Source organism: Gigantopelta aegis, chromosome 8, assembly GCF_016097555.1.
Source record: "Gigantopelta aegis isolate Gae_Host chromosome 8, Gae_host_genome, whole genome shotgun sequence".
Taxonomy (NCBI): Eukaryota; Metazoa; Mollusca; class Gastropoda; order Neomphalida; family Peltospiridae; genus Gigantopelta; species Gigantopelta aegis.
Genome location: NC_054706.1, coordinates 56,249,407 through 56,273,364, shown reverse-complemented (window position 1 = coordinate 56,273,364; position 23,958 = coordinate 56,249,407). Strand labels below are relative to the sequence as shown.

General features: G+C 35.7%; 1 protein-coding gene across 1 annotated transcript in view; it reads right to left on the bottom strand.

The window, feature by feature from the left end:
- The window catches only part of LOC121378713, a 56,360-nt gene that overhangs the window by 32,158 nt on the left and 244 nt on the right, over positions 1-23,958 (bottom strand). Inside the window, exons 1-11 of the mRNA XM_041506996.1 lie at positions 23,918-23,958; positions 19,390-19,471; positions 17,047-17,219; positions 15,726-15,783; positions 13,482-13,652; positions 12,022-12,161; positions 10,077-10,128; positions 8,787-8,966; positions 4,830-5,009; positions 4,028-4,210; positions 3,177-3,214 (exon numbers count right to left, since the gene is read on the bottom strand). The exon at positions 23,918-23,958 is cut by the window's right edge and continues 244 nt beyond it. Of these exons, the coding sequence (XP_041362930.1) occupies positions 3,177-3,214; positions 4,028-4,210; positions 4,830-5,009; positions 8,787-8,966; positions 10,077-10,128; positions 12,022-12,161; positions 13,482-13,652; positions 15,726-15,783; positions 17,047-17,219; positions 19,390-19,471; positions 23,918-23,929 (1,269 nt within the window). The 5' untranslated portion in view covers positions 23,930-23,958. The remainder of the gene's footprint in view (positions 1-3,176; positions 3,215-4,027; positions 4,211-4,829; positions 5,010-8,786; positions 8,967-10,076; positions 10,129-12,021; positions 12,162-13,481; positions 13,653-15,725; positions 15,784-17,046; positions 17,220-19,389; positions 19,472-23,917) is intronic.

Sequence of the window (23,958 nt, the reverse complement as noted above, 5' to 3'; positions counted from 1 at the left end):
TTGAACTAGAATACAGGCTGGAGATTTTCTAAGCTATCGTGAGTGCTACAATATCATAAAATCGTTGTAATCTATGACATCACTACAATGCATGTCATAGTGATGTCATAGCTTAAAAGTTTTACAATATTGTAACACCAAGATGGCTTTGAAAATCTAGGCCCATGCAGGTGAATGGAATTAGGATACAGGTGAATGGAACTAGAACATAGGTGAATATGCTGGCCTTCAGATTTCACTGAAACAGTTGTTACTGGTACTGTGTTGGTAAAAGCACAGAATCAAAATTTCGTTTCCCGTGATTATTATATCGAGTACGACTATTCAACTAAAATAATATATATATAATAAAACAGTTTCCGATGGGTTCCCATGATCATAAGGCATGGAACCGAAAAAATGTTTCCCATGAAATTCTATGGCCTGATATGCTACCTACACAATATATGATATATATAACGTCATATTTATTTTAATAAATGAACTCAAGCAAACAGTTCTTTTATTTAAAAACCTCCTTCCCCATGGAGTCTCCAAGGATTTATGTCAGAGGTTAAGCTCACGACAGGCATGTTCGAAACCTTCGTGGTATATGAACGCGTAAAACCAATTTCACGTTCACATGGCAAGGATTTACTTGAACTCAGTCTCTATAGGTTTTTTAGACATACTGAATCCAGCCAGACTGGCACACTCTTATTTTCCAATATCAATAATTTGCCATTGATTTTTTATGCTTATATTTAATTAAGGTTAAATCATGCTGTCCAGGGCCCCGTTCCACGAAGCGACCTTAGCCCTAAGATTACCTTAGGTGCATAGCTACCCTATGCATTTAAGTTGATCTTAGGGCTAAGATCCCTTCACGGAACGGGGCCCTGGTCACACACACCTCAGCTGTCTGTCCAGGACAGGTTAATGGTTTGGTGTCTGTGGTTATAGTGACAGAGAATTCAGTGTAGTGACTGTACACACGGGTGTTTGGGTCCTGGTTGGAGTTTCGAGGTGTATGATTAGTACCAGTCAGTGGAACACTCATGCATGCTTCGCTATATTACCTGTCTTCATTAATACAGTCACAGGGTAGGAAATGAAGATTGATAAAAAAAACAGACCTCCTCCCTCACTAAAAACAACAATTTTAAAACCAAAAAAAAGAAGAAAGACATTTACACCAAAAAACTTATTATCGGTTGATTCTTAGAATGATAATCTTTCAATCTATATTGTTTGATATCATTCACTGAATAATTTTCATGTCACATTAACCAAAATATTGTGCAAGTATGTCTAAAAAAACACCAGGTTCTGTTGAATGTGAGTTTAGGCTTTGCCTATCGCAGGGCGACCAACCTAATGGAAATATTTTTCCGGAATTTTCTGATATTTTAATTTTTATGCGCGCAAACACCCTTTTCAAACGTCATTTTCATAAAAGTAATTTTATTAAACTTTATTAGCAAATATTATATTACAGACTCCCACCTACAGATTAGCATTAAAATGGCAAACAAACTTGGGACCAATGTTATTTTTATATAGGTATATTGCCACATATTCACTATTTCATCATATGCATGTAGTGGGGTCGAAATGATTTGTGGCGAACTGGTTCGGGGACAAAAACATCTGCTACCCACATTAAGACTGGCTGCCGTTTTCCATTACGCTTACATTACTGTTACTGTAACATTTTTGGGGAGCCAGTGTACAGAAAAACAAATCATGTAATTATTTAACTATTTAACTTTCTTGACTAAAATAATATCGGTAGGACGATCGTAGCGTTGTTATATTCGTGTTTTGATCTACGGTGGCAAAATTGTATACATCGCCATAGAACCGATGCCTGCGCCGCAGGAACATAAGTCTATGATATTTATAATATCTTTGAATACATAAACTATTCGAGTATTAAAAATAAGAAAGAAAATTTTCATATATGGCTTCAGTTTACTCGACATTTTCATTGGTCGGCTGTTGACAATAGACACACGCCCGCAGCCTTGGTAATGACACAAAACTAGACAAAACGGAGCTCAGGTTGCAATGAGTGATAAAGATATTTAATTCTAAGAATGTAAAATGTAATAAGAATTAGTTGCTTAGAAAAAACAATTTGAGTGAATTTGAAAAAAATTCCGGATATTTGGCATCAATTCCGGTTGGTCGGCCTGCTAACGGCTTTTCGTGAATACAAACCAGAACCTGAACTCCCTATTGAGCTGATAACACTTTGGTTCTCTGCTACTGAGGTGCAAACTATGTTCTTACCAGCTTTTAAGACCAATGATTTAACCCCTCCGCTACTGAAGTATTCTATGATATGATTACTATTTTTGTGTATCAGATTGGTGCTAGACATAAAACAAGGCACACCAACTCAGTAAAGATTTTAAAGTAGATTATGGGTGTCCAAAAAAAAAAAAAAGAGAGAGAAAAAAAGAAAATAGAAAAACATGTTTTAGATGTTGCAGGCCGTGACCGTAACTTTTTTCAGTGGTAACCAGACCGGCTACGAGGTTATAAAATCTGGTAGCCCCATAATTTTAATACATTAATTTTTTTTAGAGAAAATATTAAAATCAGTTAAACATGTGTTAGGTTTTTTTAAATCATGAGAAATATACTGTGAAACAGACACTTGTACATGTTGATTGCAGAGTAACTGGACATGTAAAACAAATATATAGTAGCCCGGTGGACTACCAGGTTGAGACATCTGGTAGCCCGAGCAAACATTTGGTAGCCAAAACAGCCTGGGCTACTGCTAAGTCGAGCCCTGTGCTGTGTACAGTGTACACAATATATGAGAAATAAAATCATGTTTCAAGAAAAAGAAAAAAAAACCTTTAGGGTTAGTGTATCCAGTCTGAAAGGATTTACTGGACTCAGTCTTTATAGTTTATTTTAATAGACTGTAACTGAAGCAGGATGACAGTAACAGACCCTAATTTGCTGCCACTACATAGATTACTCTCTTTGATTAATGTAGCAGGTTTCCTCTAAAAACTACATGTCAGAATTATAAAATGTTTGACATCCAGTAGCTGATGATTAATTAATCAATGTGCTCTGCATAAAATTCAACACTAAACTTTCTGAACACTAATAGTACCATTTCCTATGAACAAACCAATCATAACTGATCCATAAAAAACTGCATATTTGCCTACCTCGTTAACTTCAGGTCCTGTAGAATTTACATCAATATCTGGAAAAATAAATAAATTTAAAAAAACCAACAAAATAAAACTCAGCCTTTATAGCTACTTTAAAACACATTGCCATGACTTGCCTTTTGAATGTGAATGACAAAACCGTAATATGAGATAAGGGCCTTATCTCTGCACAATGCAGAGTCGAAGGGCAAAATAGTGGTTCATTCCATGGATCTCGATCTAGTGCCTTGTCTATAGGACAGCCACTCCCAAGGAGATCCTTTACTGGAGGTTTTATCCTTGTTGCACTGCCACAAAGAGGATTGCCACTCCCAAGGAGATCCTTTACTAGTGGTTTCATCCTTGTTGCACTGCCACAAAGAGGACTGCCACTCCCAGACTAGTTGACTAAATCAAAACTAGCACTGGACAGAGCTCATTGGAATAAGTACAACTGTGAGGACATGCACTCATGAAGTTCACCGAGATCAACAAGAAACATATTAATAGCTATATATACATTCATGGTTGTACCAGTCTAGAATAATGGGGATAAGGGCAGTAAAAAACCACAAAAAAACCCCATCAGAACACAAAAAAAGAGATATTCTCCAGTAGACCAAAAAGACATTTTAAATAAAATGGAATTTTTTTCATATGGCCTTGGTATCCTACTGACTTGTTCAGATTAGAATTCCAAGGACTTCTGTACCCAATATAAATAAATGTGGTGGAAGGATGTCTCCTTACCAACAACCTTTTTTCGAGAAATGTCTATGTTATAAAATGTATGCTGATTTGATACCCGTCTTCTTATTTTCATATACTGAATTACCCATTATTCTGGGTTTTTTTTCTGTACTAACCTGTTTCAGCAGTCTTTTCACATTTAACTCCAGTACACATCCCAGTTTTGATGCTAAGTCCCAGGCAGTCAAGTCCACCACTGGGAAGTGGGTTTATACACATGCGTATCTGAGTTCTTCTGCCCTGACCACAGTTTGCGCTGCATGGAGTCCACTGAGACCATTTGGACCAGCCACCAGTTCCTGATTACAATTGAAAAAACCTCAACTAAATATTAACAGAATTAAAAAAATTTAAAGTGCTACTATCAGCGTTACATTTTTGGACATTTACTTTTATGTATAATTTAAAAAAAAAATATTTGTAAAATATTTGTAAAGATATTTATTTTAAATTAATGTTCAATCAAAGATCAGTGTTAAATTTGCTCTGTGATTAGAATAGTAATTAATCTAATTAATCAATAACTTATCTTGTAATTACAGAGACCTTAATAATGAACCAATCTTAAAACATCCTGAAATCTGTATTTAATAAATAAACTTTAAAACAACTAATTAGATGCTTTTAATTATGACAAAATTCGTATTATGCATCACTCTATCTCTCTCTCTCTCTCTCTCTCTCTCTAACACACACATCAATATTGAAACAAAACAAATGTTACCTGGTTTACATAATTTATAAAAAAAACTAAAACATTCCACTGCAACCACCTTAAATTAAATTAAATTTACATAAAACTATTTAAAATATTCAGTGTTCTTTGTCAGTGTAAAACTAACATCCTCCGAAGAATAAACAAACAAACTGGTGGGGATAAAAACATTTTAACTATCTGACGTTTTATAATGAACGTACGAGGGCAGGGTCCCTGATAACAAGGCTTGTCAATGACTAGTCTCTCTATGGGATTCCCGTGTTCGTCCGTGCACTGGTTAGGTCTCAAACACATCTTAACAGACTCCTGCTGCCCGTACGCCCCACACGTGATGGAGCATGGAGTAAAATCAGACCACTCACTCATCAATACATTGTCGTCTGAAAGAAAAAAATCCTAAAAATATATCTCTAATTCTCTTATTTATTACATACCTATTCAATCTTACTTGTTAGTGAGAGAGCAGCTGATGTCATGGTCTTACACATTCCCAATGAGTCACTGAGTGTCAATCTGGGTGGAAGTCAGTACCAGAATTCGAACCCAGTACCTACCAACCATAAGCATATGAAATGGAGGAGCAGGGGAACCTTTACACCATTTTATCCCGCAATCACTGTATTAGATATGATGACTAGATAAATCTCTATATTTTTTGTCACTGACCAAAAATATAGGTCACGTGATATAAGCTTGATCGACTCTAGTATTTCAGACTATTTTTTCAATAAACATACTCTTTAAATAATTTGTTTTAGTATAGTAAATACAAATAACTTTTAGTTTTGATATAACAATACTAAACTTGTATATTTATACTGACACACAATGAAAATGCAAAAACAACTTTTCATTGCAAATAACGACAAACTATTAATGAATTGATGGATAATGTAATATGACATTAATGATGGCCAGTTATTATCAGTAATCGAGTTGCATTCGTAACAGAAAAGTTCAAACCCCCCCATATTAAGGTCAGTATCTGGTGTGTCCACCATTGGCCCATAAGCATGCGTGAAGACGACGGGGAAAGGATTGGCACAAACATCTCAAATAATCCACAGGAATGTTCCTCCACTCCTCCTGCAAAGCCTGTGCAAGCTCAGCGACATTATGCGGTGGAGGCTGGCGGTGACGTACACGATGTCCTAACTCATCCCACATGTGTTCAACTGGGTTCAAATCCGGTGAAACGGCGGGCCAGTTCATAACGGTGATACCGGCTTGTTGCAGGAATGCCTGGGTAATTCTTGCAGTATGTGGACGGGAATTGTCATGTTGAAACAGAAGGGGACCTCCTGGTCTTCGGTGACGGCGCAAAAGTGGCTGGAGAACTGGTCTTAGAATAACGTCAACATAACGCTGGGCTATAAGGGCATCGTGGACAATGATGAGATCACTCCTGAAATCACAGTTGATTGCCCCGATACCATCAGACAACTGCCGCCAAACCGATCACGTTCCCTCACACATCCGTCAGCGTACCGTTCATGGAGTCTCCTGTACACACGTACTCTTCCATTGGCAAAGGAGACAGAGAAACGGGACTCATCTGAGAAAACAATGCTCTGGTGAAAGGCGGTGGATGATTACCATTCTGGAGAGCAAACTGCAGTCTCGCAGCATGATGTCGCGGTGTCATGATGTTACTGTTGTATGGGCGTCTGCATCTGAGTCCAGCCGTTCTGAGTCGACGGATGACCGGCATCAGATGGATAGGCCTTGCTGTCATCGTCGTAGTTCTGAACCGGTTACGGAGGTGGTGTCGTCAAATCTGACGATCTTGGCGTGGGGTCGTAATGGGACGTTTACCAGGTCGAGGTCGATCACGGACACTCCCGGTCTGTTGATGACATTCAACAAGTCGTCCAACAGTTGATGGATGGACTCTTAAGGTCCTAGCAATGCCCAACGCTCGCTCCCTTTGTTCTTCTCTGAGTCGTGGCATTCTTAACATAACGAGGAATATGACACTGTTACGTGACTTTTATGTAACCACATACTGGCATTTCACGTGCATTGCATGCAGCATGATTGAGCATGTAGTGAACGCATTTCACACCATTTTGTGTGTTTCTGCTATTGTATGTGTAACAAGAACAAAAGTACCAATCAATGGCTTCCTCTCATAATTGTTATTTTAAGTCCAAAAAATATATTTGTCATTAATCACAACAAAATATTGAAAAATATCTGTTTTGCGTTTTCATTGTGTGTCAGTATATTTATAAATTAGAGTTTAGAAACGCTTTTTCAATGTGACAGAATGTAGCTAGCATCTTACAAAGAATGACGTCATGTATCTTGTATGATGTCATTCTTCAAAACCCTTGCTATGTTGACGATACTCGATTTGCGTACACAAAATGGATTAAATAATGATTTTCTGACTATTCCTGTAGGATTGCAGGATAAAAAAAATAACTGGTTACTGTCATAAGGTATTGGTTTTATCCTGCTCAGGTCGAATGGTGAATGCAGCTCGGCAAAGCCTCGCTGCATTCCCCATTCTAACCTTCGCAGGATAAAGCCGATATCTTAAGACAGTAACCAGTTATTCCCTATTTTCTACCCACAATATTAGTTGTAATCCATGTAAAAATGCATAGTGATTCGTTTGCAGCCCTATATAGCAGTTTGTCAGTAATATGAATATGAATAAATGTTGTTATCAGGATATAGGCATTTTCGTTTAATTCAGGCACCAAATGAGAGCCTGTATGCCTATAAAAACTGTCAAAACATGTCTTCATTTAAAACCCCCCAATAAAACTTGATCTCCCATGCATAGCACCATAATATTCAGTTGGCAATAGAAGAAAAACAAATTTGCATACCAAGTTAAGACACGGGTGTATTGATTTAAAAGCAGACTTATATCGAGTTGGACTTACAAAGGATTCCTTGCGCAGTTGTGTAAATCATTTCGAAAACAATTTTTTTTTCTTTTCTTTGAATGCATTTTATATGAAAGGCACAACAGTCTCTGGAATTCATTGCAAAGATTTCAGCCAATAAATTTACAATTGCCCAAGGGTCAGTCTATGACACTTACTGAATAATGCTGTTATTTCAACATCACATCTCCAATCAAATACCATTCAACACAAGAGTTATACCTGCCATACTACTACATGCATATGCTACATGTGGAGACATAAACAATTGTACATGTAGTTTGAAGCTATAATAATACTGTATTGAAAGACATCAAGTTAATTCTTTTTCCCATGAATGTCAAACACCAAAGTAATTTATCTAAAGATAATGATGTGTGTGGGTTTTATAAAATTTGTTAGTTTCAAAAATAGATAATAAAATGTTGTAGCTGACATTATCATACACATTTAGAAAGTTAAATAAAAAGCAGAGCATAATTTCTCATGTAATTTTTTATGTATTATTTATATCTATTACATGTATTTAAAAATAGAGAGAAAAATAAAATACTGCAAGGCCCACTACTAAAGGTCGACGACAGTCACTTTTCGGACACTTGTTTTGACTTCGTACACAATCAATAAAACATATCCAACGGTAACATTTTGATATGATATATTTAACAAAAGGTACTTTTTAGTTCTTTCATCTTTTAAAACTTAAAATAAACGTTTTGTCTAGAATTATGGACGAAAAAAAATACTGACCTGTAAACAGCATTGTCTGCTTGTTAGAGAAACTTGGCAGGGGTCAAGATTAATAGACCAGTTTTTATTTTAATGTGGAGAAGCATTGTAATAATATAGCTAATTTTGAATAAACTGGGTACATGATGTTTCCGTTTTAAGAATACTGGAAAACTTCCAATGCAAAATTGCTAATGAATTTTTTTTGTTTGAACATTACTAATGCACCTGAATGTGAAGAAAATCTTGTGATTAAAAAATTGTACCTTTTACGAAATATGGATTTCAAGTGAAATTACAGTAAGATATGCTATATTTATTGTGTACAAATCCAAAACAAGTGTGCGAAAAGTGACTGTCGTCGACATTAAAACTATGAGCAAGTTACAGCAAAACATATATTTTTATTTTTAGACGACCTGATAAAAACATGCACATTTCACCTTTGCAGAATTACTTCAAGGATGTTAAATGATTCCAGTAGGGGGAATATAATTATTGTATACAATAAATTCGAGTTATACAAACACTTTGGATTCTTGCAGTCAGAACCGAAACACGACTCCGACTCAAAGTGTCTTCCGTCACAAACGACACCACCGTGTACAGGAGAAGGGTTGTTACAGAGTCGCTCACGTTCGCGTCGACCATAGCCACATTTCTTACTGCACTGTGTCCACTCCGACCACTTACCCCAGCCACCATCAACTAGATGAAGAACACAAACATTACAGTACAACATATAAATCAAATTGGAACTCAATACATCAGAGAAATATGCACTGAACAGCAAAACATGAAGTCAACAGAACAAAAATGTATGAACTCAAAACATTAGAAAATCAATAGCCATCTGAGAATTGAAAATCTGCATGACACATTTATCGATTACGCAGAAATAAATCCAGGTAACCCATTTCCTTTTTGTATAACCCGTTATATCCAAGTAAATCGTGATCCAAATTTAGCGCGAACAAAAAATAGGGTATGCAAAATAAAATTTGCATGAGCAAAGCGTGAATGAAACGATCGTTCTCGCGATTTTCAGAAGCCTGCAAAAATTTATGAACTCAACACAACAAAAAAGTATGAAATCAACACCACAAAAATGTATTAACTCAACACAACAAAAAAGTATGAACTCAACACACAACAAAAATGTATTAACTCAACACAACAAAAATTTATGAACTCAACACAACAAAAAATATGAACTCAACACAACAAAAATGTATGAACTTAACACATTAAAAAAGTATGGACTCAACACAACAAAAATGTATGGACTCAACACAACAAAAATGTATGAACTCAACACAACAAAAAAGTATGAACTCAACACAACAAAAAAGTATGGACTGAACACAACAAAAAAGTATTACTCAACACATCAAAACGGTATTCATTCAACATATCAACAGAGTATTCAATCAACACTTCAGAAAAGTATGTACTCAATTCATCAGAAAAGATTAATTCAACACAACAAAAATTGTGAATTAACACACAGGGCAGTATGTGCTAACCATTATATAAGTCAAGACATCAGAAAAATATCAGCTTAACATACACAAAATAAATAAATTCAATACATCAGAAAAATATGAACTAAAATTATGCAAAATGTATGAAATTAATACATATTTATCAGAAAGCATGAATTTTCAACACAACAGAAGGTATGAATTCAAACATATGACAAAATTATGAACTTAATAACACTATCTAAAAAAGCATGAAAATAATGTCAGAAAACTATGCATGCATTCAATGCATCAAACAAGTATGAACTGAAAACATGTAACTGAAGTATCAGACCTGGACAAGCTCTGAAATATTTAACACACAGCAGGCTGGACCAGTACTTTTGCTGTTGGGGAGAAAATAATGAAGCCTCATGAAAATATATATCATGCAAGATAGCATGCAAGAACATAACACAACAAACATATGTCACACACATTACAGGGTTAAGCTGGACACCAAAAATTAATAGCAATTTGGTGAATTCGATAAGAAAATCTGAAGCCAAATTCAAATAACATTAATCTAAACTATTTTGAAAGATATCTATATAATTACAAATGACACACGGTTTTTGAGTGAACTTTTTAGCGAGTTGGTAATGACATACATTCACTAAATTCAACATTAAATCGCATTTGTCGATCTGGTATGCGACAGCTTAAACCTTTGCTTCACTTTGTTCCATTATATTAATCAATAGATGACGAACTATAAAATATACATAAAGTTCATTTACAATATCCATTTACATTATTTTGAGAAGAAACCATGATATAGTATATATCACCTGATGCACAATTTTAACATCCTGTTCAGTGGGCAAAGATTTGTTTCTGACAAAAACTTTGTCCTATTGAAGGAAAAAGGAGGAAACGTTTTATTTAATGATGCCCCGAACACATTTTATTTATGGTTATATAGCTTCAGACATATGATTAAGGACCACACAGATATTGAGAGAGGAAACCCGCTGTCGCCGCTTCATGGGCTACTCTTTTTGATTAGCAGCAAGGGATCTTTTATATGCACCATCCCAGACAAGGTAGTACATACCACAGCCTTTTATATACCAGTTGTGGTGCAATGGCTGGAATGAGAAATAGCCCAATGGGCCTATCGAGTGAGCACTTTATCACTGGGCTAAGTCCCGTCCCCTTGTTCTATTGATGACTTGTACATCAGTATAACTTCACGGTTAACTTCAAGACTGGAATTGGTGTATATTGACCGGCCTCGGTGGCGTCGTGGTTAGGCCATCGGTCTACAGGCTGGTAGGTACTGGGTTCGGATCCCAGTCGAGGCATGGAATTTTTTATCCAGATACCGACTCCAAACCCTGAGTGAGTGCTCCGCAAGGCTCAATGGGTAGGTGTAAACCACTTGCACCGACCAGTGATCCATAACTGGTTCAACAAAGGCCATGGTTTGTGCTATCCTGCCTGTGGGAAGCGCAAATAAAAGATCCCTTGCTGCTAATCGGAAGAGTAGCCCATGAAGTGGCGACAGCGGGTTTCCTCTTAAAATCTGTGTGGTCCTTAACCATATGTCTGACGCCATATAACCGTAAATAAAATGTGTTGAGTGCGTCGTTAAATAAAACATTTCTTTCTTGGTGTATATTGCACAGACGTAGGAAGGTACTGCTAAAAAGTGTGTGTGTGTGTGTGGGCCGTGTGCCCCCCTCCACCCCACTTCCTACGCCATGCAGTATATTGTGTTTTGGAAATGAACTCTTCATACATTCCTTTCCTTTCATTCCACCTCATATGGCACGTGACTTGTATTTATTTGGATCATACTGCTCAAATGATATTCAGTACATGTGTGTGCATCCAATTGAAAAATAAAAAGTTAATCATAGATTAAATTCCACTACATAATGCAGCAATACAATCTGGGATTTCCCACTTTGTACTTTCATTTTGACTCTACGTACTAGGACTCTTGCCATCTTACATGAATATTTCATTTAAAAACTACAACATTTTATGTGCACATGTATTGTGGTACCGAGTAATACAAAATATCTCGTTAATTCACCACCGCGCACCGGATGCATGTGAATTCAGGTTAATGCACTAATTATTCAATTACACGTGGCTTTTAAGCACCTTCAGTTCATAATTGGTGATTTAGCAAATAATAACAGGTCAAACTCTGCTACAACAATGGACACAGATTTATTAATGGACGAAATAGCTTTTGTTTCCTATGTAGCCAATGGCAATGTTCGTACCCGTCTGCCAACATCGAGGAGCTGTGAAACTCGTTCAAAGTTACAGTGGTGTTTAATACATTCCACGTGAAGATTGGGCAAGTTAGAATGAATCTTGCTCAAATATTCCTGTGCTTCTTGCATCCCATCTACATGAGTAGCTGAAACAACAAAATGAAAGACAAGTTTGTTTTGTTTAACGACACCACTAGAGCACACTGATTTTTTAATCATCAACTATTGGATGTCAAACATTTGGTAATTTTAACAAATAGTCTTATAGAGGAAACCCACTACATTTTTCCATTATTACAAAGGATCTTTTATATGCACTACCCCGCAGACAGAACAGCACATACCACAGCCTTTGATATATACCAGTTGTGGTGTACTGGCTAGAACAAGAAATAGCCCAATTTAATGGGCCCACTGACGGGGATCGATCCCAAACCGACCACGCATCAAGCGAGGGCTGTATCACTGGGCTACATCCTACACCAAAATTATAAAATGAAAGAAAAAATCACACCAGAATCTGTGTGTAGGAATTGGTGTGTGCATGTGTGTCTAGACTAGCAGTGTAGAGCAAACTTTAAAGAGGGGGGTTCAAATCATGCTCCGCTGGAAAATGTATTAAAAAATAAATCGCTTGAATGGGGGTTGCATGTTTCAATCCCTGAATCTCTGCCCCCCCCCCCCCCCCCCCCCGCGTAGGTTGGGTTTAAACAAAATAAAAAATAAAAATTAGTATTATGAAAACCATGTAGGTCCAAATTTATGAATTCTGTTTTTTTTTTTTAAACACTGATGTTTGAGCATTGTAAATGAATATAGTTACATGCATGTAATACAAAAACAGGCTGTGTATATTCAACCTATTCTTTCCATTTTGATTAATACAAATGGGATATTTAGACAGCGGAAATGAGGAGAATCAGTGGACACTGCATGGCCCTTGCCCCCAACTCTGCAGGTTATACATTTACTTGGTCAAGCGGCTGTCCGGTTTATAGGGGTTTCACACTTTTTATACATATAGTGAAACGCTGATCATAGCAGCTTTAGCCATGCAATGACTGTTGATCTTCTATGGGAATTCAGGCCCATAGGAATATTATCTGGAATGGGCACACATCCTCTAGTGGGGTGGGGGGTGGGGGGTAGGGGCACAAGGAATATATATATATATATTTTTTTAAATAGAGTAAGAAAACCCCCCATACATTTTCGTCTTTGAGGGAGTAGGGATGGGGAGGGTGGTTCCTACAGGCCTGGGATTGATTTGGTGGAATTAACACTTTAAAAAAAAAAAGTCCACATACTTTTTTTTATCAAATCAGCTAATAATATTTTACACATTAACCTGTATTAAGCAGTCACCAGATCAAAATACCTTTAGGTAGTTTTTAATACTCGTTTAGGTGTCTGCCTAACACTGGTTTGCCTGTACGTTAAGTATTCTGCCATTAACGATGATTTACCATCACATCTGCCCACACAATGTGTTGACATTACTTTCAGGCCTCGACACGGCAGCCCGTTGTGTTTGACTATGGGATTATTGCACAGTCTGCTCCGTGTTTTGACGCCCGTCTCACCACACTCCACACCGCAGGTTGTCCACCTCGACCACACGCTCCACGCACCATCAACTTATATGAATATATTATAATGATAATTAGCAATAATTCTGTAATCTCACCTCATCGTGATAGTAATATAATGTAACATCAGGGCTTTAGAATGCATATCAAAGTCACAATGGTAAAGGATGTGCTAAAAATAAGTATGCCAAAATAACCATAAATATATTGGAAAAAAAAGGAAAAAAGTTTATTTTGTTTAATGACACTACTAGAGCACATTGATTAATTAACCATCGGTTACTGGATGTCAAACATTTGGTAATTCTGACTAATGCAGCAAGGAATCTTTTATATGCACCATCTCACAAACCAAGGCCTTTGATATACCAGTTGTGGTGCACTGGCTGGAACCAGAAATAACCTAATGGGCCCACCGATGGGGATCAATCCCAGACCGACCACACATCAAGCAAGCGCTTTACCACTGGGCTACGTCCCGACCCGTAAATATATTGACTACTAAACAATTTCAACTAAAGAAAATACTGAAATATTAGGCCTAGATTAGCCTGAAATAACTCAAAATGCATTTTTGAATAAATACAACCCTTCAAATCACTTCCATTTCATATCCAAGTCAATTAATTAGATTAGGGGCTAATGTGCTGCTTAAAGTTCTCGCTAGACTCGGAACAATAAAACATATACATTGTGCCCAAATTAGTGAGATGTAAAGCCGTGAACATAATTTATCAACTCAACATGCAAACACAATTACCAGCAGTTTTATACCTTGGACTATGCCAAATTAAATCCCATAGGAAGGAAGGAAATGTTTTATTTAACAATGCACTCAAACATTTTATTTATGGTTATATGGCGTTGGACATATGGTTGAAGACCACACAGATATTGAGAACTCGCTGTAGCCACTTCATGGGCCACTCTTTTCAATTAGCAGCAAGGGATTTTTTATATGCACCATCCCACAGACAGGATGGTATATACCACAGCCTTTGTTACACCAATTGTATGTCCATGGTATGTGCTATTCTGTCTATGGGATGCATATAAAAGATCCCTTGCTGCTAATCGAAAAGAGTGAAGTGGCGACAGCGGCAGGGTTTCTGCCAGAGGATAAAACAGGTATGATGCCATACCCAAATGATTTTGAACATTTTATGTTTTAAAGTTAACTTTTTGACAAAATTAATTACTCTTAGCATTACTGTGTGATTTTCTTAACCCTAACCCTAAAAATAACCCATTTTCCTTCTGGGGAAGCCCCCCCCCCCCCCCCCCACACACACACACACACACTGTTGACTTTGGTTGCATTCAATTCTGTAGCGCCATACCCAAAACACTGAGTGGGTTTCCTCTCTCAATATCTGTGTGGTCCTTAACCATACACTGTATGTCCGACACCATATAACCATAAATAAAATGTGTTGAATGCGTCGTTAAATAAAACATGTCCTTCATAAAAGCAAGACAAAAATTCTTAACAGAATTGATAAAAAAAACCCCACCCTACCCCACCCCACCCTCGAGGAACAGAATGTTGCCTTTTATCTTCATTTCATACGTTTGACTCTATGCTTATAAATCTTTTAAAGTCCAGACTAAAGATTTTAACAAATTCTCCAGACTTTATAACTACATGTACATACTTTTTTGGATGAGTTAAACTTTATTAAAGCCTTGATGAGGGTGGGATTTAATTAGTTTAGTGGATTGCTTGCCCGAGGTGCTTTGATCGTAGGACTTGAAAAGTCAGCTAATACCCAGTGAATTACAATAGATATATAATGCATGCTACTGTACTTCAAGTACTATAGGTGCCCCCAGGGCTTCTGCCAGAGGGTAAAATGGGTATGGTGCCATACCCAATTTTTTTCTTCAGATTTTGTTTTTTAAGTTAAAGTTTTGACAAAATTAATTACTCTTATCATTACTGTATGATTTTCCTAACCCTAAATTTAACCCATTTTCCCCCATACCCACTAATGACTGTGGTTGCATTCAGTTCCATGGCGCCATATCCAAAATTTTCTTTCTGGCAAAACACTGGCCCCCCCACCCCATTCCCGAGAAATACTGCATATATTACATCTATCTCTGCACTATACATCATACCTGGACATTTATAGAGGCTCCGTCGGTACACACAGTTGTAGATACTCCAGAACCGAAGCTGAAATACATTACCATTTAATTTAATTTAATGGAAACATACATGTACCAGTATACCGGGTGGACATACAAATTTGAAAAGGTGGGTATGTGAATGGTACAAGGATTAGTAAAAATAAAAATGTTTGTGTGTATGCAAAATGTTACTTCGTTGAAATTCATATACAGTGAAACTTGTCTAAACTGGACCCTGAACAAATCAAATCCTGTCAAAACCAAGCAAGTTTCATAAACCCAAATTTTCTAAATTGTAAAATTTGACCCTATAAACACCAGATCCTATCTAAATCAGATAAATATTAGGTCCCCGGGTTTAGATAGGTTTCACTGTACTACTCAATGTTCACTAAGGGTATACCAAATGTACGTCATGACAAACATTTTGTGAACATCTTAAGATTGTGCCACAGGTAACCAGTGACCATGGAATGCAGTCATATTTGATAAATGTATAAGTAAACACCTTGTACACCTTGTTAATGTGCGACAGGTAACCAGTGACCATGGAATGCAGTAATATTTGATAAATGTATAAGCAAACACCTTGTACACCTTGTTAATGTGCGACAGGTAACCAGTGACCATGGAATGCAGTAATATTTGATAAATGTATAAGCAAACACCTTGTACACCTCGTTAATGTGCGACAGGTAACCAGTGACCATGGAATGCAGTAATATTTGATAAATGTATAAGCAAACACCTTGTACACCTCGTTAATGTGCGACAGGTAACCAGTGACCATGGAATGCAGTAATATTTGATAAATGTATAAGCAAACACCTTGTACACCTTGTTAATGTGCGACAGGTAACCAGTGACCATGGAATGCAGTAATATTTGATAAATGTATAAGCAAACACCTTGTACACCTTGTTAATGTGCGACAGGTAACCAGTGACCATGGAATGCAGTAATATTTGATAAATGTATAAGCAAACACCTTGTACACCTTGTTAATGTGCGACAGGTAACCAGTGACCATGGAATGCAGTAATATTTGATAAATGTATAAGCAAACACCTTGTACATCTTGTTAATGTGCGACAGGTAACCAGTGACCATGGAATGCAGTAATATTTGATAAATGTATAAGCAAACACCTTGTACACCTTGTTAATGTGCGACAGGTAACCAGTGACCAGGGAATGCAGTAACATTTGATAAATGTATAAGTAAACACCTTCTACACCGTGTTAATGTGTGACAGGTAACCAGTGACCAGGAATGCAGTAACATTTGATAAATGTATAATTATAAATACCTTCTGCACCTTGTTAATGCCACCATGTCTCCAGTGAAACACAGCAAGTTTGCCGTCAAACAATTGTGGGCCACAAAACGTCTTTTTCAGACATTGATTTATAAACGCTTTTCTATCTTTTGGTGACACAAAAAATAATCCATCCACCATGTGCCTCCACAGGGCCTTTGCATCTAAAATAGATAGCAAGCCAATTGATGCTGAATAAAAAACATCCCCAAAACCCCAAACAAATAAACCAAAACAAAACCCCCACAAAACCCCAACCAAAAAAAAAAAAAAAAAAAAAAAAAAAAAAGTAAAAAAGTTTAAAAAAATATATTATGAAGCAGCAACCGAACAACTATATAGAGGATTCATCACGAGTATTTTTTAATATGGAAAATATCAACTGAGTCTTTGTTCATCGGTATATGTCGAGACTCTACCGAGACAAATATCGGTTAACTAGACGGAGTTAATATTTTACATATTAAAAAACATGAGTAGTGAATTCTATTTATCCTATAACACTTCTAAAATAACATTTTAATTCAATTTTTAGTAAATCAAAGTACTGAAGTCGCCACCATTGGTAATATGACGTCATCATGATTAACATAAATTAGTTTGATGTCACGCATTTTAACTAAATATCATTTTAACTAAATATTTGAAAACGTTACACTCAGGTATACAGGTCTTGTTGGCTTGTAAACAAATGACCCATCCACAGCAACACATTTACGTAGAGACCTTGCAAATTTGCATACCATTATTAACCAGGTTAATACTAAATTATCACGGGTTCATGACATGGATAACATGGGTAAGTTATAGGATAAAACTGTATATGGTACAGTAAAACATGTATTAAAAACCACCAATGAAAGACAAAGCAAATACACAATATGCAAAAAAAGTGAAACAAAATGCTAAAAAAAAACCCAACAAACTAAAACAAGAAGTAAATAAACACTGAAGCCTTTTGAAAATGTGGGATTTTTTTTTTAATCAACTGATGTGAACTGACTGAATGGAATTTGGCACCTCAGACATTCTACCATAGGGTGGGGTAGGGTGGGGTAGGGTGGGGTGGGGTAGGATGTAGTTTGCCTGATGCACGGTCGGTCTTGTTCCAGCCAGTGCACCATAACTGGTATATCAAAGGCTGTAGTATGTACTATGCAACTACGGTCTGTGGGGTGGTGCATATAAAAAGATCCCTTGCCACAGATGGGAAATGTAGTGGGCTTACTCTCTACGGCTATGTAAAAATTACCCAATGTTTGACATTCAATAGCTGATAATTAATAAATCAATATGCTCTAGTGGTATCATTAAACAAAAAAACTAAATTTTATTTTTCATGCAGTGTGCAATTTTGGTTTAAAACATTTAAGTGTCACAAGGACTCCCTGTTTGTAAATCTTTAGAGCCTGCCACCAACCCAGCGAGCCCTGCCGTGAGCCTCCAGTAGAACAGAAGCCACACTAAATGTTTTGCATGAAATCATGGAAAAGATCACTTGTCAAGACTGTAGTTTCCCAGGATTTTGAGATATATGTTGACCGTGTCATTTCAAAGAATCAATGTAATTTGTACAAATAATTTTTACGAACCATGCAGGTTCATATGCTAGCCAAGCTAGAGAGTTCTATATGATTTTTGTGAACTTCGGGCTTGCAGACTCTCCTCAAAATCACACACTGTCATGGCATGTTTTTTTTTTTTAAAGCTGTCATTCGCCAAAAGTAATTTAAAATTGAATTAAGCGAATATATATTATTACTACTTCACCTTTGTACAAATAAATTCCAAAGCTGTGTATCATTTGTTGGTGCATATTTCTATTTTAAAAAATAATTCTGTTTATCTCAATGTTACTTGAATTTACCTAAATAATTTCTGATCAAATCTGCCAAATGGCTTTTAAGTTTTGGCGTCCAGCTTACACCCTATCAAGGGCTATGGTATGAACACCTCCTGGTTATGACAAATTGCATATAAAAAGATCCCCAAGTGATGCTTTATTATTATCTGTAGGCAGCAGGAACAGACTATTTGACGTCATCAGGTTTACTCTATTTTACATTCATTTATTTTATAATAATAATATCTGGACATTAAATTAATTACCTTCATCAGCATCAAGGTAATTCAGTGTTTCTGCCAGAAGGAAATGTTTGGGTATGGCGCTATGGAATTGAATGCAACCACAGTGGGTTAAGTTTAGGGTTAGGATTAAGCAAATTACACAGTAATGACAAAACAAATCAATTTTGTCAAAAGGTTAACTTAAATTTTTTTAAAATTAGGTATACCTGTTGTACCCTCTGGCAGAAACCCTGGTACTGAACTCACCTTGGAGAGAGACACGCCCGTCTGTTCTTTCTACACAGCAAATCAACATGAGACCAAATGCCAAAGCAAGTGGCCCCAGGATCTGAAAAATATTCACACAAGGGAAGAGGTAGTGTTTTTAAAAATTGTTTTTGACAACTACAATATATATATATATATATATATATATATATATATATATATATATATATATATATATATATATATATATATATATATATATATATATATTACCCCAGCAGGCACTCATAACAGGGAAAATAAAAATTGTAATTTCTCTCTGAGAAATTATCATGCATTAATTGGTCTAACGAACAATACTATTGGATGATTTAATGCTTACAAACCAATGACCTTGTCGGTACTAAATATGATGTCATCACGATTTGGCAAAACACACACAATGACGTCATGTAGTTTAAAGAGTTTGTCTGTCAATTTTTGGTGTTAAATTTATAACAATTAAACTGCCATTTTAATGCAATTCATTATAGATTTTGTACCAGAATAAAGAGAACTTTTGTTTTTGAAAATTATCTATGAACGTGATTAAATAACAAAGTTATAGCAATACTCAGAACAGTGCATAAAGTGGTTTATATAGTTTCTATACATGTAAGTATGTGTGTGTTGAAAATAAAGGCTTTTAAAGAAAAAAACAGCTCAGGTAATAAATAGAATAACAAACTCGGTACCAATTATTATCAAATTTATGTCCTTTGTGAAATGATTTTTATTTGTCACTCGCTAAAGCTTGTGACAACTAAAAATTATTTCACTCGGGACATAAATTTTAAAATAACTGGAAACTCATTTATTATCCTCTACATTTATTAGTGATGGGAATCGGTTGGGATTTCATCATCGATCATCAGTTATCATTGGTTTGCATCAACCGATCAACTTTCAATTACATAATAAGTTTAAATTTTATGAATATAATACAAATTTTATTTATAAAAAATAATGCACCTATTGTCGTCTTCACCAGAACAGACCATAAAAATAACCAATTTTACCGTTAATAACTACTTAATAAATTTTGTTTCACTTTATGTACATGAAAACTGACAACAACCCCAACACATTTACATCAATTCCATCATTTGAGCAGGAGGAGTATTTACAGTTAACATTTTTCCACAGAATGAAATATGGATTTTTATTATCGATCAATAGGCCTATAATCGATCACTGGAAGAACATTTACAGTTAACATTTTCACACACAATCAAATATGGATTTTTATTATTGATCATTATAATCGATCACTAGAACATCACTAATATTCATTATTTAACTACTATATTTCCTCTAATAAGTACCCAGGCCCGTAATTATTTCGGTCGCAGACCTGGCACTTGTTGGAGATATTTTTTTGAGACAGGAAGTGATAAAAAGGGACCTGTAATTTTTAATAACTTTTTGTGTTTTTTAAAATTATGCCAGGGAGTAATCAGTTCTCAACTGTCTTACCCGGCGTTTATTTTGTTACAAAGTGTTACAGACCCAGCGCTTAATGGAGTCCAGGCACTTATTAGAGGAAATACGGTACTTAAAAAAAGACCATCCACAATAAAAACTATTTACCATCACATGCCATTCTTCATATCTTTTAGCAACATTCACTAATCTAGGTCACATAAATATGTTTTAATCTCAGAAGTGGAGGACTGTTTTAGACATTATATAATAAGATTGATTAATAACGAAAATTATGGGGAGCCATTTAAGATATTACGATAATGATATCATATGAATTCATATGCTAAAAGGAGCTAAGAATTACTATCATATCATGGCTCAAAATAGCGGGCTGTGAAAAGTGTAAAGCAGTCAAACTTTTAGACCTAGCCGGTTTAAGTAGAAATTCACCTGCAAAAATTACAACAAAACAGAGGTCATTTTTCATTCTCATGTAGCTTTTGATTCTATTATATTATAAAGTTCCTTAGAATATGTTTCGAGGTCCCAATTTTTCAAACATTGTACTGGCATAGGGAGTTGGGGTGGGCAAGGAGGCATGTGCCCCCCACTTTTCAGATATTTTGCTTTATATTTGCTTTATAATAGTGTAAAAGTGTATAAATACACACACACACTTTTTGGCACCTTCCTACACCACTGCATTGTCCCAAACTCTGTACTATCCTGTGCTGTCTTATTTCCATCAGGCCATATGTTTTCTAGGCAGGCCATATTTCTTTTGGCCTATTTAAAAAACAAAAAACAACAGCAGGCCATATTTTACTTCCTATTTTGAGCCATGCTATCACTGAACTATATAGTCCGTCCCATCCTACAAAAATGTGTTTTGTAAATAATTTCTGTTTAATGTCTAAACCAAAATGTTAACACCTACAATAAATTGCTCTCCTACTTTTATTTTTTGTTAGATTTTACCCACATTTTGTCCAGACAGAAATCTTGAAAAAAACATTACAATGACACAGATTCCACATACTAGATGATAACCGTGTCTGCTATATCGACTTCGCTGAGATCACATAGGGAAAAAAGCATGTAATTTTGTGCCAGCTGCCATTTTGACTTTTTAGAGAATATTCTCCAAGAGGGGTGAAAGGATATGACTTAATCTAACATGTTTATGATATAAAAGCAAACGGCATGACATCATATTAATTTTTTTAAATTAGTATTTGTTTGTTTAAAGATACCACTAGAGATCATTAATTTTATATTAATTATGTCACATACTTTGGAGGCTTTCACCCCTCTCGAGGAGTATTCCATAAAAAAGCAGAACACACAGCAGAATACTGCATGTATTTTGCTCTATGCTATCTCAACGAACTCGATACTGGTGACATTGTTACAGTCTCATATGTGGAATCTGTGTCAATATGATGTTTTTTATCACAACTTGTGTCTGGACAAAATTTGGGGTAAATGTAACAGTATTTGAAGTTAGGAAAGTAATTTATCATAGTTGTTAACAATTTGGTTCAGACTTTAGTTTGAAGTAAAAAGAAAAGTAAAAGTGTTTTAGAGATTAACAACCCCCCCCCCCCCCCAACTATTTTTATGTTCAATTTAGAAATAAATGGTCTCAGAAAGAAATAACTTGCAGTAAATTCCATAGTATATAAAAAAGTGTTTCCTGTGAGAAGGACTATAGTCTCAGTGACAGTGGAGGGATGGTGTGCCAGGTCAGCTGTTTTGTGTTACAAACTAGTAAAAACATGGTGTCTGACTGGCATCTTATATGATGGAAGCCGACAATAATGTTGAGGTTGACAGTTAATTTATACCACACACTCGTGTATTAAAATTGTAATTGTCTTTGTGTTATGCCTTTAACTGATTAGCAAACAATGTTATATCATCAACGTCCCTAACTGCGTTATGCTTCAAATTCCGTTCATTTTGTTTTCTCGTGAACAGTTCGCGCAATCAACATCCGATTTGTTGTCATCGGCATGTTGTTCATTTATGAGGTTTTTCTTCAGTTTAGGAACATTTTCATAAACAATAAAGTTCAGAAAAGTAAGCATCTAAATACAAAACTTTACAAACCTCTAAAACCATTAATTTTACTAAGTCGTTTTTGTTTATTCCTTAAAATACTGATATCGGGTCCACATGACTCGTAGACATTGACTTAAAATGGAGAAACATGAATTAACATTCGGTGCATGTTACATGACTTCACACGTGCCAGATCAACAAGGCGAAAGCATTTAATTTTTATGATTTTTAAGACTCTTGTTGTTAGAATTTGTTTTCAATTATTACATTCGATCTGCAAAAGGTATGCTACATTTTTGTGCCTCTATTGTAGTGAATAGTATTTATAATCCATTCATAATAATTGTAAATAATTTTGAGTGTATAAATTGTGTTAATTATGAATCAATTCATTAAAATTTTTATATTTTACAAACTATTCACTGGTATAAACATGTTACATAATGCCTATCAGTACTTACATCAAGTTTTAGCGATGGGTGCTGATAAAACTCTGAGTCTGACCGGACCAGAACGCTTGACAAATTGAATTTTTCCTTTTAAAAACTAAGTCTTTGTCAACTGTGCATATTTAAGAAACATATATTTTTTCATGTAGTGGCCTTAAAAATGAAAAATGACTAATACGTGTTACGATATTTTTTGCAAACGCATGCGCCTGAACGTAGTTAGAAACGTCGCACTCTTTCCTGTTTACCGGAGGGTGTTTCACTTTTGTTTACTATAATGAATTTATTTTACATCCACATTGTTGATTTTTTTACGTTAATTGATTGCAATCTATTTTGTTTCAGGTATCGTAGCTGGAAAATGTAGAATAATATTTCCGTAAATATCGTATTCGTGTTTTTATCGTTAGGTGAACGCAGTTTGGGACGTCGATGGTAATACAAATTACAATGTGACCTTATTGCACGTTCAAAAGTGAGGCGTACCCTGCTAAAAAACACCCCACTACATCCACCAAATTACTATTTGTGACATAGTGCTATACTTCTTATGCTGTGTATTAACTAGTTTCATTATAACACAAACTCACCGCCTTAGTCATTACATAGATCAACTGTAATTATTTCACCC